General features: G+C 46.0%; 1 protein-coding gene across 7 annotated transcripts in view; it reads right to left on the minus strand.

The window, feature by feature from the left end:
• SYNJ1 (synaptojanin 1) overlaps positions 1–13773 on the minus strand; it is a 72894-nt gene that overhangs the window by 5407 nt on the left and 53714 nt on the right. For 3 of the 7 annotated variants that reach the window (XM_069760854.1, XM_069760855.1, XM_069760852.1), the window contains 4 exons: positions 9303–9367; positions 4131–4233; positions 2999–3225; positions 1413–1436 (listed from right to left, as the gene is read on the minus strand). In XM_069760854.1, the coding sequence (XP_069616955.1) occupies positions 1416–1436; positions 2999–3225; positions 4131–4233; positions 9303–9367 (416 nt within the window). In that variant the 3' untranslated portion in view covers positions 1413–1415. The remainder of the gene's footprint in view (positions 1–1412; positions 1437–2998; positions 3226–4130; positions 4234–9302; positions 9368–13773) is intronic. The other 4 variants (XM_069760851.1, XM_069760850.1, XM_069760849.1 and 1 more) reach the window with 2 other exon arrangements.

Genomic DNA, 13773 nt, shown 5'->3' on the forward strand with positions numbered 1-13773 from the left:
TCCTCCAAATGGCCCAGATCTAAATCCAACTGAATCTGTGGGTGACCTGAAGAGGGTGCTGTACACGGGAGATGCCCTGGAAATCTTGACAGTTATGGAGCTACTACCCGCAAGAGTGGGCAAAGATCACCCGTTCTAGATGTGCTGTACTGATAGACCCCTTAGCCAAAAAGACTGAATGCTGTCAAATTTAAATGTGGATTCAACAAAAGTAAAGGTGTGCATATTTATGCAGCCACATTATTTTAGTGCTTTATATTTCTTTTCCACCTGAATACATTTCAGGTTTTTTTTTTTTTTTTCCAATAGATGTATACAGAATATGGGCGACATTAAAAGGTGGAAAAAGTCCTGAAATGATTCTTCTAGGTACGAGTTTGTTTATTTTTTACATGACAAAGTTTGGCGGCTGTTACACAGCCAAAACAAAGCTGTTAGACTGCCATACACGGTAAATCCCCGCATGTTTTTTTGGCTGTATAGACATCCGCCAAACTCATGGTGGGGACTAGAGCAAGAACCCGCGACACTCGGTGTGCGCCCAAGCACCCGCCGCACTCGGTGTGCGCCCGCCGCACTCGGTGTGAACCCGCGACACTCGGTGTGCGCCCAAGCACCCGCCGCACTCGGTGTGCGCCCGCCGCACTCGGTGTGCACCCGCCGCACTCGGTGTGCGCCCAAGCACCCGCCGCACTCGGTGTGCGCCCAAGCACCCGCCGCACTCGGTGTGCGCCCAATGCAAGCTCGAGTAGAAGGCACCTTTCGCTTATCACTACTTAAAATGTATGTATTTGGTGCTAAAATATATAATTTTTAAAAAAAGAAGTTTCATTAAGAATTTTGCATGGCTTGGTTTTACAGGATTTGTTTCCTTGCACACTCAACTTTGATGTGGTCATAAAACAGCTGAGAGGAGCTTAGAAAAAAAAAGCAGAGTTAAAAACTCATTCTACAGAAGGCAAACTGTGCCAATTCTTTCACACCAACTGCAAAATGATTAACCCCACTACATGCATTTAAATAGAAACTAAATGTAGCCAAAAGGTGTACAATCCTTTTAAGAACATTTAAAAGGTAATTTTTTTTCAAGCAGGAAACCCTTTAGGTGCCGTTAGAGCACGGGTAGGAGTCTGAAGTTGCATAATAGAAGTCTAATATACTGGGCTCATTCATACATGTCCACCATCCGTGCTGACGGCAGAATCCTGGCACAAACTAACAACAGATCTCGCTGCCAAGAAAAGCGCTCTGATCTTGGAGGAGAATTTAGAGATTCCCAAGAAGTAATAGATTGTCCTTTCTTTATCATGACAGCAAACTGCAGAGGTAATGACGGTTATCCGGATTATCACATGAGAGACGTATGAAGCTAAGGGTGGAATATGGGAAGTAGGGTTAAATTACTGAGGTACCTGTTACCCTGACGGTTGCTCCTGCTAGTGATAAAAAAGACAGATATTAAAGAAAAAAAGATGAGAAGAGAGAGATACAGATATAAACAGCGTAATAAGCGCAACATACAGATCAGAAATTCCTAAAAAGCCTTAACCATATATACATCTACCAGTGCAACCGCTTTATACACTGCTCTAAGGCATCTAAAAATCATACTGAAAGAATGCTACAAATTCCAGATAAAAACAAACTTCCTACAGTTTAGTCTATACAGCTCCACTTCAGAACTATATGTCTCCATGGTAACAGACTACAAACAAACAGTGTAGTCTGATCCTGCAGCTGAATTGTACTTTAGCGGGAAGTAGAAGAAAGGTTGGAAGGAATATCACTGCAGGTTAAGACCATGGACACATTTTTCCAGAGACGCGCCATACATAAAACGGTATATATGTTGACAAAAGATCCTTCAAGGGGTATTCCCATCTCCAAGATCCTATCCCAATATGCAGTAGGTGTAATAATAATAATTATTATTATTAGTACCTCCAATTACAAATGTAGTATAGTTCTTCATATTTGCCATCTCTTGCCCAATGTCCAGGGCATTGCAGTAGCTCTTAGTGGTCATAACCATGGATACCTAAGCTTCAGCAATGCCCTGCACATGGGGTAAGCAGCATAGCGAATCTGAAGAACTATACTACATTTCTAATTGGAGGCATTTGCTAATATTATAATATTATTATTAATAATATTACTACACCTACTACATATAGGGATAGGATTTTGGAGATGGGAATACTCCTTTAAGATATTTTATTCATTGAGATGCTAAACATCTCTATGGCTGGCTCCCTACAGCCATAACTAATTTTGACCCTGAAGAATGGTGGATAGCAATGTCCCGCCTAACAACCGCATTGGAAAAAGTGTCCAACAGCGTTTATCATAAGCAACCAGACTGAATTGGTTGCATTACTTGAAAATAAAAGATCAATAGTCTCTTTATTGTTAGCCATGTTTTTTATACGACTATATCGTAGTCTCAAAGTGAATGGCTGAGATGCAATACTAAAAACTACCTGTGGGCAAGGCGGGTAGCATCGGAGGCTCAGCACTGGACGCGGGGAGGGTAAAATACGTTTTTTTTTTTTTTAAAGGATTTTGTACCAGGAGACAGGGATTTTCTGAAACCAGAATATTAGGTTGTTTTCTTTTATAGTTTCCTATACTTCTGTATCATAACTGGCATATTATAAGTGTTCGTCCCAAGTACAGTCCCATTTCTTAAAATTGATAAATTAATAAATTAAAAGGGGTTGTTTGGAATAAGAAAAACATGGCTACTTTCTTCCTGTCCATAGGTTACATCTATTATAATGAATGGAGCAAAGCTGCAATACCACACACAACCTGAGAACACGAGAGGCGCCGTCTGACGCTACACGACCCCAGAATACAAATGTATACGATAAGTCATGAAGAATAGAAGAGATTCATACAAATGGGCTTCCTCAGCCTAATGTATGGAGGCTGATAACAGAGAATACAAGTGATAACAGAAAAGCTTTAGCCATGTCACGGTGAGCAGGTGACCTACCTCTTGAGACGGTGCTTCCTCTGAAGGCAGGTTCTGGGCGGAGCGGCTACGAGGCGGTGGTTGTGGAGGAGGGTCTAGACTTTGCGCTGGGGGAGTCTGGGAAGTAGGATGCAACGCTGTGGGTAACAGAGGCTCCGGCAGTTTTTGGCAGGGTGGCTGGGAGGTTGGGCTAGGCTGGAGAGGGGCTGCAAGCTGGGGCTTCAAAGGCTCGGGAAGAGAAGAAATCGCTAAAAGTAGAAAACACAAAAAGGTCAGTAATCACACAAGTCCGTGCCCTTCCAGGAGACAAGCTCAACACGGCATCTCGAGAACCCATCAGCCCGACAAATCATTAAGATGGCTTCAATTCAGGGGCCACTGTGCAAGAAAGGGGTTTGGGGTGCTCAGAATATATGAAACACATATACATACATATATACACATTGTGACAAGGTCACTGGCATGGTATATGAGGGGAGATATGTGTCACTGCGCATAATGGCATCAGTACGTGTAGTGAGGGTTAAATTTAAGTTGCATACATGGGCTGGTTTTTATGTGGACATCTATGGAGTGGGTGGGAGGATGTCCACCTTCTCTCCCCCTGCAGAGTCCACACAGCCCAGTGCTGATGTGTAACTTTAAGGTTAATGGGCGCAATCTGAGCTGCGGTTACACACAGATGCCGGCGGTGTAACAGTCGGCACTGCTGCGCTTGCCCAGCTACTGAGACCCCCCCCACGCTAACGGACCCAAGAGTGGACATAAAGTTACAGTCATAAAGTCCAATTGCACTTAAGGGTTATGGGTTCTCTAAAGTTTCCATTTCTTCTCTAGTGAATAGTGAACTACGCTACTCTGGACATCAGGGTAAAACCAAAACCTGACGAGCCAGAACATAAAATCAGATCTGCCACCACACTGCACAATACACTTCATGCTTCATTAAATAGATATTTTAGACTTTGAAAATTCATATTGGAATGGCTTTATAATACTCGCCCAGCTAGCTGGACTGACGCTCCTCAGTGTCCCTCCTCCCTGCTGCTGCCTAAATCTCACACTGCTCAGTACAAGCTGCAGCTGTCTATAAGCAGAGACTGAATACACATGGGCAGCAGAACAATTTCATTCTTCAGACGCACATACGTACCTTTGGCTGGTTCTGCAGCTTTCACTGGTGACTCAGTATTTGGTCTGGTCTGTGCGTGTCGGGTTTGGGGGACACTAATAACTCCAGCACGCGGAGGTATGATCTAGGGGGAATAATAGCAGTCATATAGTGCACTTCACATGGGCCACACGTCTAATTGTTATGATTATGTTATGTTATGTCCCCATGTAACATGTCCATTTCAGAATACTCCAAATTGCCACTTAAGGGGGTTATCCTACAAACAACATTTATCACATTTCTACAGTATAGGAGATAAATGTAGGACTGCTCTTAACCTTCACCCCACCTCTCCGCTAATCCTGAGAACGGGGACCCTGTAGTGTGAATGATGCATCAGCGATAGGGGGTCTCTGCTGCTCCATTAAGGGTCTATGCCTCCTATAAAACATAATGGCGCAGTGACTGCATGTGTCTGCAGGACCCCTGTTCTCTGTTCTCGGAAGTAGTGTTTATACACCCAGCGATCGTACATTTATCACCTGTGTGTCATTGTTATATGGCGGGCTTGGAACAACATTTTTTTTTTTTTTTTTTTTACTGAGGGCACAGAATGGTAAGGAGGCAAAAAAAATATTTATAGGGTTCTCCCACAAACAACATTTAGAGGGATAGGTAACAAAATGTATGATCGCTGGAGATCAAACTTCTAAGGGACGGGTAGGGCACACAAGTGCTATTGTTCCATTGACCCTCGGGACACACACAGACACCCCCCCACACCTCTCTGTAGCCCTCTTGAAAATCCTCCAAGCTAATATTTTCTAATCCCTTCTAAATACATAGGCAATGTAGTGCAAGGGCATTGAAATACCTACCTATCACAGTCTTCCTCGGTTTCAATCGCTACTGGACCGTGTGACCTCAAAACATATTAATGAGATTACACAGGGGTTTGTGTGAGGACTGGATATCACTTTCTCAATGTAAGTCTATGGATTCTTGTTCTCCACTGCATAGACAAATGCTGGGAAAGTAGCACGGTCCCAAACAGTAGACCCTCTGTCAACCAGAAAAGCTGCAGATCGCTCATGTGGTCCAGAAGAGGAACAGAGCAACGCTGGAAACTGGAGAAAACCGCAATCTGCCTAGGAGAGGAGCATCACTAGAAATTGGAGAAGACCGCATTTAGTCTAGAAGAGGAAAGGAGCAGCGCTGGAAACTGGAGAAGACCGCAATCTGTCTAGGAGAGGAACACAGCAGCGCTGGAAACTGGAGAAGACAGCAATCTGTCTAGGAGAGGAACACAGCAGCGCTGGAAACTGGAGAAGACAGCAATCTGTCTAGGAGAGGAACACAGCAGCGCTGGAAACTGGAGAAGACAGCAATCTGCCAAGAAGAGGAACGGAGCAGCACTAGAAACTGGAGAAGACAGCAATCTGCCAAGAAGAGGAACGGAGCAGCACTAGAAACTGGAGAAGACAGCAATCTGCCTAGGAGAGGAAAGGAGCAACGCTGGAAACTGGAGAAGATAGCAATCTGTCTAAGAGAGGAAAGGAGCAGCGCTGGAAACTGGAGAAAACCGCAATCTGCCTAGGAGACGAAAGGAGCAACGCTGGAAACTGGAGAAGACCGCAATCTGTCAAGAAGAGGAACGGAGCAACGCTGGAAACTGGAGAAGATAGCAATCTGTCTAAGAGACGAAAGGAGCAGCGCTGGAAACTGGAGAAAACCGCAATCTACCTAGGAGAGGAAAGGAGCAGCGCTGGAGACTGGAAAAAACCGCAATCTGCCTAGGAGAGGAAAGGAGCAGCGCTGGAAACTGGAGAAAACCGCAACCTGCCTAGGAGAGGAAAGGAGCAGCGCTGGAAACTGGAAAAGATAGCAATCTGTCTAAGAGACGAAAGGAGCAGCGCTGGAAACTGGAGAAAACTGCAATCTGCCTAGGAGAGGAACAGAGCAGCGCTGGAAACTGGAGAAAACCGCAATCTACCTAGGAGAGGAAAGGAGCAGCGCTGGAAACTGGAGAAAACCGCAATCTGCCTAGGAGAGGAAAGGAGCAGCGCTGGAAACTGGAGAAAACCGCAACCTGCCTAGGAAGAGGAAGGGAGCAGCGCTGGAAACTGGAGAAAACAGCAATCTGCCTAGGAGAGGAAAGGAGCAACGCTGGAAACTGGAGAAGACCGCAATCTGCCAAGAAGAGGAATGGAGCAGCACAAGGAACTGGGGAAGACCTCAATCTGTCTAGGAGAGGAAAGGAGCAGCGCTGGAAACTGGAGAAGACCGCAATCTGCCAAGAAGAGGAATGGAGCAGCACAAGAAACTGGGGAAGACCTCAATCTGTCTAGGAGAGGAAAGGAGCAGCGCTGGAAACTGGAGAAGACAGAAATCTGTCTAGGAGAGGAAAGGAGCAGCAGTGGAAACTGGAGAAGTCAGCAATCTGCCTAAGGGAGGAAAGGAGCATTGCTGGAAACTGGAGAAAACCGCAATCTGCCTTTGAAAGAAAAGGAGCAGCGCTGGAAACTGGAGAAAACAGCAATCTTCCTAGGAGAGAAAAGGAGCAGCGCTGGAAACTGGAGAAGACCGCAATCTGCCTAAGGCTGGTTTCACATTTGCGTTTTTTTGGTGCGTTTTTGCGGTAAAAAACGGAAAAAAACCAAATGGTGAAAAAAAGCATGTAAACGCGTGCAAACGCTGCGTTTTTTTTTTACGCATGCGTTTTTGCATGTGGTTAAAAAAACACGGCGTTTTGACGCGTTTACATGCGTTTTTTCATGCGTTTGCGTTTTTTAAACGCATGCTGAGAAATGTGTGACAGCTGCCAATCATCAAAATAAAGTAAAAAACCCACTATAAACAGAAATAGTTAGGGTTAGGGGTAGGGTTAGGGGTAGGGATCATAACCCTAACCCTAAAGGGATCCTAACCCTAACCCTACCGCTAACCCTAACCCTTAGGGATCCTAACCCTAACCCTACCTCTAACCCTAAGGGATCCTAACCCTAACCCTACCCCTAAGGGATCCTAACCCTAACCCTACCCCTACCTCTAACCCTAAGGGATCCTAACCCTAACCCTACCCCTAACCCTACAGGGATTAGGGTTAGGATTAGGGGTAGGGTTAGGATCCCTTAGGGTTAGGGTTATGGTTAGGATGCCTTAGGGTTTAGGGTTAGGGGTAAGGTTAGGGTTATGGTTAGGATCCCTTAGGGGTTAGGATCCCTTAGGGGTTAGGGTTAGGATCCCTTAGGGTTTAGGGTTAGGGGTAAGGTTAGGGTTAGGATCCCTTTATCACCTTTATGTTGAGGGGGTGGCATATCAGTGTGTTTTCTGTTTTTTTAATAGAAAAACGCATGCGTTTTTAACGCAAAAAAAACGCATGCACAAAAAAACGCATGCGTCCCCATTGACTCCAATGTATTTTTTGACCCCAAAAAAATGCATGAAAACGCATGCGTTTTTTTTGGTCCAAAAAACGCCTCTCAAAAATACTACAAGTTGCATTTCTGAAAATGAACGCATGCAGTAAAAAAACGCATGCGTTTCAAAACGCGACCAAACGCGTACAAAAAAAACCGCATGCGTTTTCAATGTTAAATATAGGGAAAAAAAACGCATGCGTTTTTTTGAAAAAAAAAAAAAAAGGTTGCAGACAAAAACGCAAGTGTGAAACCACCCTAAGAGAGGAAAGGAGCAGCACTAGAAACTGGAAAAGACTGCAATCTGCCAAGAAGAGGAAAGGAGCAGCGCTGGAAACTGGAGAAAACAGCAATCTGCCTAGGAGAGGAAAGGAGCAGCGCTGGAAACTGGAGAAAACCGCAATCTGCCTAGGAGAGGAAAGGAGCAGCACTAGAAACTGGAGAAGACCGCAATCTGCCAAGAAGAGGAACGGAGCAGCACTAGAAACTGGAGAAGACAGCAATCTGTCTAGGAGAGGAAAGGAGCATCGCTGGAAACTGGAGAAGACCGCAATCTGCCAAGAAGAGGAATGGAGCAGCACTAGAAACTGGAGAAGACAGCAATCTGTCTAGGAGAGGAAAGGAGCATCGCTGGAAACTGGAGAAGACCGCAATCTGCCAAGAAGAGGAAAGGAGCAGCGCTGGAAACTGGAGAAGACCGCAATCTGTCTAGGAGAGGAAAGGAGCAGCAGTGGAAACTGGAGAAGACAGCAATCTGCCTAAGAGAGGAAAGGAGCATTGCTGGAAACTGGAGAAGACCGCAATCTGCCAAGAAGAGGAATGGAGCAGCAAAAGAAACTGGAGAAGACCTCAATCTGTCTAGGAGAAGAAAGGAGAAGCGCTGGAAACTGGAGAAGACCGCAATCTGCCTAGGAGAGGAAAGGAGCAGCGCTGGAAACTGGAGAAAACCAAAATCTGCCTAGGAGAGGAAAGGAGCAGCGTTGGAAACTGAAGAAGACTGCAATCGGTAGGCGTTTATTGCACTTGTACTACACACAAATTTAGAAGGAATTGGACAAAAAAAAAAAAATTAGCAGGGCGCGCTTCTTAACATTAGTGATGAGCGAATTTAGTCGTTAATCGAGATTTCCCGAGCACGCTCGGGGGTTCTCCGAGTATTTGTAAGTACTCAGAGATTTAGTTTTCAGCGCCGCAGCTGAATGATTTACATCTGTTAGCCAGCTTGATTGCATGTGGGGATTCCCTAGCAACCAGGCAACCCCCACATGTATTTATGATGGCTAACAGATGTAAATCATTCAGCTGCGGCGCTGAAAACTAAGTCTCCGAGTACTTACAAATACTCGGAGGACCCCCGAGCGTGCTCGGGAAATCTCGAGTACTGAGTATATTCGCTCATCAGTACGTGTGATATATGCACCATTCCTCGCTCATGACGTATATGCTGAACAATTCCACAGATTCCTACACACTGGATGGATACCAAAGCAGTCTCCTTCTGTTATCCACTGGGCAGGAACACGCAGCTATTTTTTTCTCAACTGTATAATATTCAGCATTTAAACAGATGATATATGTAAGTATGGGCCACCCAGTTGCATATGATGATGCCTTATGTTTGGCATCTGGCGATTTTCAGACCTATTAGCGCAATGTGAACAGTTCCTCATTACGATGTTCTTGTCTTCTTCCTTCTAACACTACCACATTTACCACTATTCTGTATAAATATATGCACATGTATACCCACTGCACTGATGAATAATAGAGGAAACAATCAGAAGACGCTCACCGGCCTCACTGAGGAGCATGGGGCCGCCATCGGGGCTCCGAACTGAGGAGGAGGTGCTGCCCGAACTGGAAGACAAATCAAAAACTCAAAAGTCTGGTTCCATACAATCAAACAAGTCTGTATAACGACTAAATGGGACAGGACTAATTAGCAAGCAAGGCATTAGTGATGCAAAAGTAGTATAACTTGGGTAAGTTCCTATATTAGTAGTTTATGTCTAGTAATGAGGCTGCAGGTGCCAGCATAGACGCCATGGATGTTATTACAAAGCTAGACCTGGATAATGTGCAGCCCCATCAGACACTGTACAGAGTGTAGCACGGCTCCGCTTTACCATCCCAGTACATTTGTGCTGGGAATCGGACATTGTTTCTTGCCCAGGAATCACAACATCATGTTTGCTCCAGCTTCATGGTTTTCGGGATTATGACCAGGACACCGATCTAACGGTTATGATCCAATACAATTGGAACAGGAAAAAAACATTTACCTAATCTAGCAATATATACCAATCTTACTCTTAAAGGGGTAGTCTTGGATCATTAAAAACCACCAATATTTACCTACAGAAGCCCCTGCCACGCTTCTCCCTGGCAATCTTTGCAGACAAAGCTGCTGCCAATAACTGGACTCAATGGCCCTGCTGTCTGGAGAGATGCAATGAAACCGGACAACCCCTTTAAAAGAATACGTCAAGAAACTTTTCAGAATAATGTCCGATGTGTGTACATCAGTGATGGTAGGCGTTACGACTGCTCTAAGATACTATTGGGATTTAATTTACAGCCAGTGAGAAAAAGAAACGCAGTTTGTGATTTCCAACAATCTCCAATGTATAACAAGAGTGTTCGTTTATTTTATACCCTTCATGTATATAGGTGTTCTGCGCATGAATCTGGGCGGCATTGCTGCATTTCTTAAAAATATTACTTTAACTATAAAATAAACAGATAGGTAAGCTTTAAGGCTTTATTCCGGGGGTGCATACTTCTTGTGGAATTTACACTAAAATTGTGCAAAAAAAGTACAGTAAAATGTAACAAACCTTATCTGCTATGGATTGTAGGCAGGCTGCTGATTTCATCACAGATGCCATTCACTGCAATGCACTGAACAAAATCTGCAATTAAATTCTACAAAAAAATGAATTTCACATATTACGCCGGTCAATTCTCCTGAGGACTGTTGGGCTTGTTTTACGAGCTATGTTATACCCTGTGTGGGCATATGCCTTCAATATTACATAGTGGATGCTTTCCTGAAACGGAAAGTACTTGCAAGCAGCATAATACAAAGAATAGCAGGTTTACCCAGAATCCTTTGCAGTAGGCGGAGCTATGCAAATCATCTCTTTCCACCCCTGTCTAATCCACAGCGCTTGGAATCGCCAAGCGTGCAATGCTGCGGATTAGTTTCTAAATTTACACAGCCAACCAATTCCTACCTGTGGACACGTGTTTCGGGCTTTAGGCCCTCATCAGCACAGGGCTGGAATTGGTTGGCTGTATGGAGTGGGGCTCGGTGAGCAAGCGATACATACATGCTAGCCACCTTAGGGAGAGACCCAAGTTGGGCTAAATGTAGCGGGACGAAAGAGACCGAAAAGCCCTCTACTTAAAGGAAATACATAGTGGATGCTTTCCTGAAACGGAAAGTACTTGCAAGCAGCATAATACAAAGAATAGCAGGTTTACCCAGAATCCTTTGCAGTAGGCGGAGCTATGCAAATCATCTCTTTCCACCCCTGTCTAATCCACAGCGCTTGGAATCGCCAAGCGTGCAATGCTGCGGATTAGTTTCTAAATTTACACAGCCAACCAATTCCTACCTGTGGACACGTGTTTCGGGCTTTAGGCCCTCATCAGCACAGGGCTGGAATTGGTTGGCTGTATGGAGTGGGGCTCGGTGAGCAAGCGATACATACATGCTAGCCACCTTAGGGAGAGACCCAAGTTGGGCTAAATGTAGCCCAACTTCCAGCCCTGTGCTGATGAGGGCCTAAAGCCCGAAACACGTGTCCACAGGTAGGAATTGGTTGGCTGTGTAAATTTAGAAACTAATCCGCAGCATTGCACGCTTGGCGATTCCAAGCGCTGTGGATTAGACAGGGGTGGAAAGAGATGATTTGCATAGCTCCGCCTACTGCAAAGGATTCTGGGTAAACCTGCTATTCTTTGTATTATGCTGCTTGCAAGTACTTTCCGTTTCAGGAAAGCATCCACTATGTATTTCCTTTAAGTAGAGGGCTTTTCGGTCTCTTTCGTCCCGCTACATTTAGCCCAACTTGGGTCTCTCCCTAAGGTGGCTAGCATGTATGTATCGCTTGCTCACCGAGCCCCACTCCATACAGCCAACCAATTCCAGCCCTGTGCTGATGAGGGCCTAAAGCCCGAAACACGTGTCCACAGGTAGGAATTGGTTGGCTGTGTAAATTTAGAAACTAATCCGCAGCATTGCACGCTTGGCGATTCCAAGCGCTGTGGATTAGACAGGGGTGGAAAGAGATGATTTGCATAGCTCCGCCTACTGCAAAGGATTCTGGGTAAACCTGCTATTCTTTGTATTATGCTGCTTGCAAGTACTTTCCGTTTCAGGAAAGCATCCACTATGTATTTCCTTTAAGTAGAGGGCTTTTCGGTCTCTTTCGTCCCGCTACATTTAGCCCAACTTGGGTCTCTCCCTAAGGTGGCTAGCATGTATGTATCGCTTGCTCACCGAGCCCCACTCCATACAGCCAACCAATTCCAGCCCTGTGCTGATGAGGGCCTAAAGCCCGAAACACGTGTCCACAGGTAGGAATTGGTTGGCTGTGTAAATTTAGAAACTAATCCGCAGCATTGCACGCTTGGCGATTCCAAGCGCTGTGGATTAGACAGGGGTGGAAAGAGATGATTTGCATAGCTCCGCCTACTGCAAAGGATTCTGGGTAAACCTGCTATTCTTTGTATTATGCTGCTTGCAAGTACTTTCCGTTTCAGGAAAGCATCCACTATGTATTTCCTTTAAGTAGAGGGCTTTTCGGTCTCTTTCGTCCCGCTACATTTAGCCCAACTTGGGTCTCTCCCTAAGGTGGCTAGCATGTATGTATCGCTTGCTCACCGAGCCCCACTCCATACAGCCAACCAATTCCAGCCCTGTGCTGATGAGGGCCTAAAGCCCGAAACACGTGTCCACAGGTAGGAATTGGTTGGCTGTGTAAATTTAGAAACTAATCCGCAGCATTGCACGCTTGGCGATTCCAAGCGCTGTGGATTAGACAGGGGTGGAAAGAGATGATTTGCATAGCTCCGCCTACTGCAAAGGATTCTGGGTAAACCTGCTATTCTTTGTATTATGCTGCTTGCAAGTACTTTCCGTTTCAGGAAAGCATCCACTATGTATTTCCTTTAAGTAGAGGGCTTTTCGGTCTCTTTCGTCCCGCTACATTTAGCCCAACTTGGGTCTCTCCCTAAGGTGGCTAGCATGTATGTATTCAATATTACATAACGCTAATTAGCACTGCCCCAGATATGATGGAATCCAGAATCTGATGGTCTCTTCCTCCTAGTACTGACCCTACAGACCAGAAATGGCAGGAAACACCTGCCCAACTGATCTCTGATTGGCTAAGCAGACATATGTCATTTCCTGCTTGTCGAGTCGGGACTAGGAAGCATAGACTAGCAGGGCGAAATAACCGCTGGTTCAGATCATATCTGGTGCAGTGCCGAATATCACCATCATGTAATATTTAAGGCATGTGCACACACAGGGTATATTATATGTTGTGAAACCAAACAAGAAGTCTTCAGTATAATCGACCCAGTAATATGCAACATTTATTTCTCTGAGGAATTTAATTGCAGGTTCTATTCATTGCATTGCAGGGAATAACGTGGTAAGGAGACTCCCTGGGGGCGGCGCGGAGACTCCCCCTGGGGGCGGCGCGGAGACTCCCCCTGGGGGCGGCGCGGAGACTCCCCCTGGGGGCGGCGCGGAGACTCCCTGGGGGCGGCGCGGAGACTCCCTGGGGGCGGCGCGGAGACTCCCTGGGGGCGGCGCGGAGACTCCCACGGGGCGGCGAGGAGACTCCCTGGGGGCGGCGCGGAGACTCCCCCTGGGGGCGGCGCGGAGACTCCCCCTGGGGGCGGCGCGGAGACTCCCCCTGGGGGCGGCGCGGAGACTCCCCCTGGGGGCGGCGCGGAGACTCCCCCTGGGGGCGGCGCGGAGACTCCCTGGGGGCGGCGCGGAGACTCCCACGGGGCGGCGCGGAGACTCCCACCATTAGACAGTTTTGAAAAAAAATTAGGCTGTGCCACATTTTAAACAAGTTGTTCCATCAGAACCTTCATAGGCCATAAGAGATGAAACAGATCCAATCCGTCCAATTCTGACAAAATTGAAATGTGCATGCAAGAAATTCTTTTTCTTCTCGGCAGAGTGCGAGTTACCCTTTACTCATATTTTGGATAGTCGGGAGAAGGCTATTGTA

Source organism: Ranitomeya imitator, chromosome 3 (genome assembly GCF_032444005.1).
Source record: "Ranitomeya imitator isolate aRanImi1 chromosome 3, aRanImi1.pri, whole genome shotgun sequence".
In the NCBI taxonomy this organism is placed as follows: domain Eukaryota; kingdom Metazoa; phylum Chordata; class Amphibia; order Anura; family Dendrobatidae; genus Ranitomeya; species Ranitomeya imitator.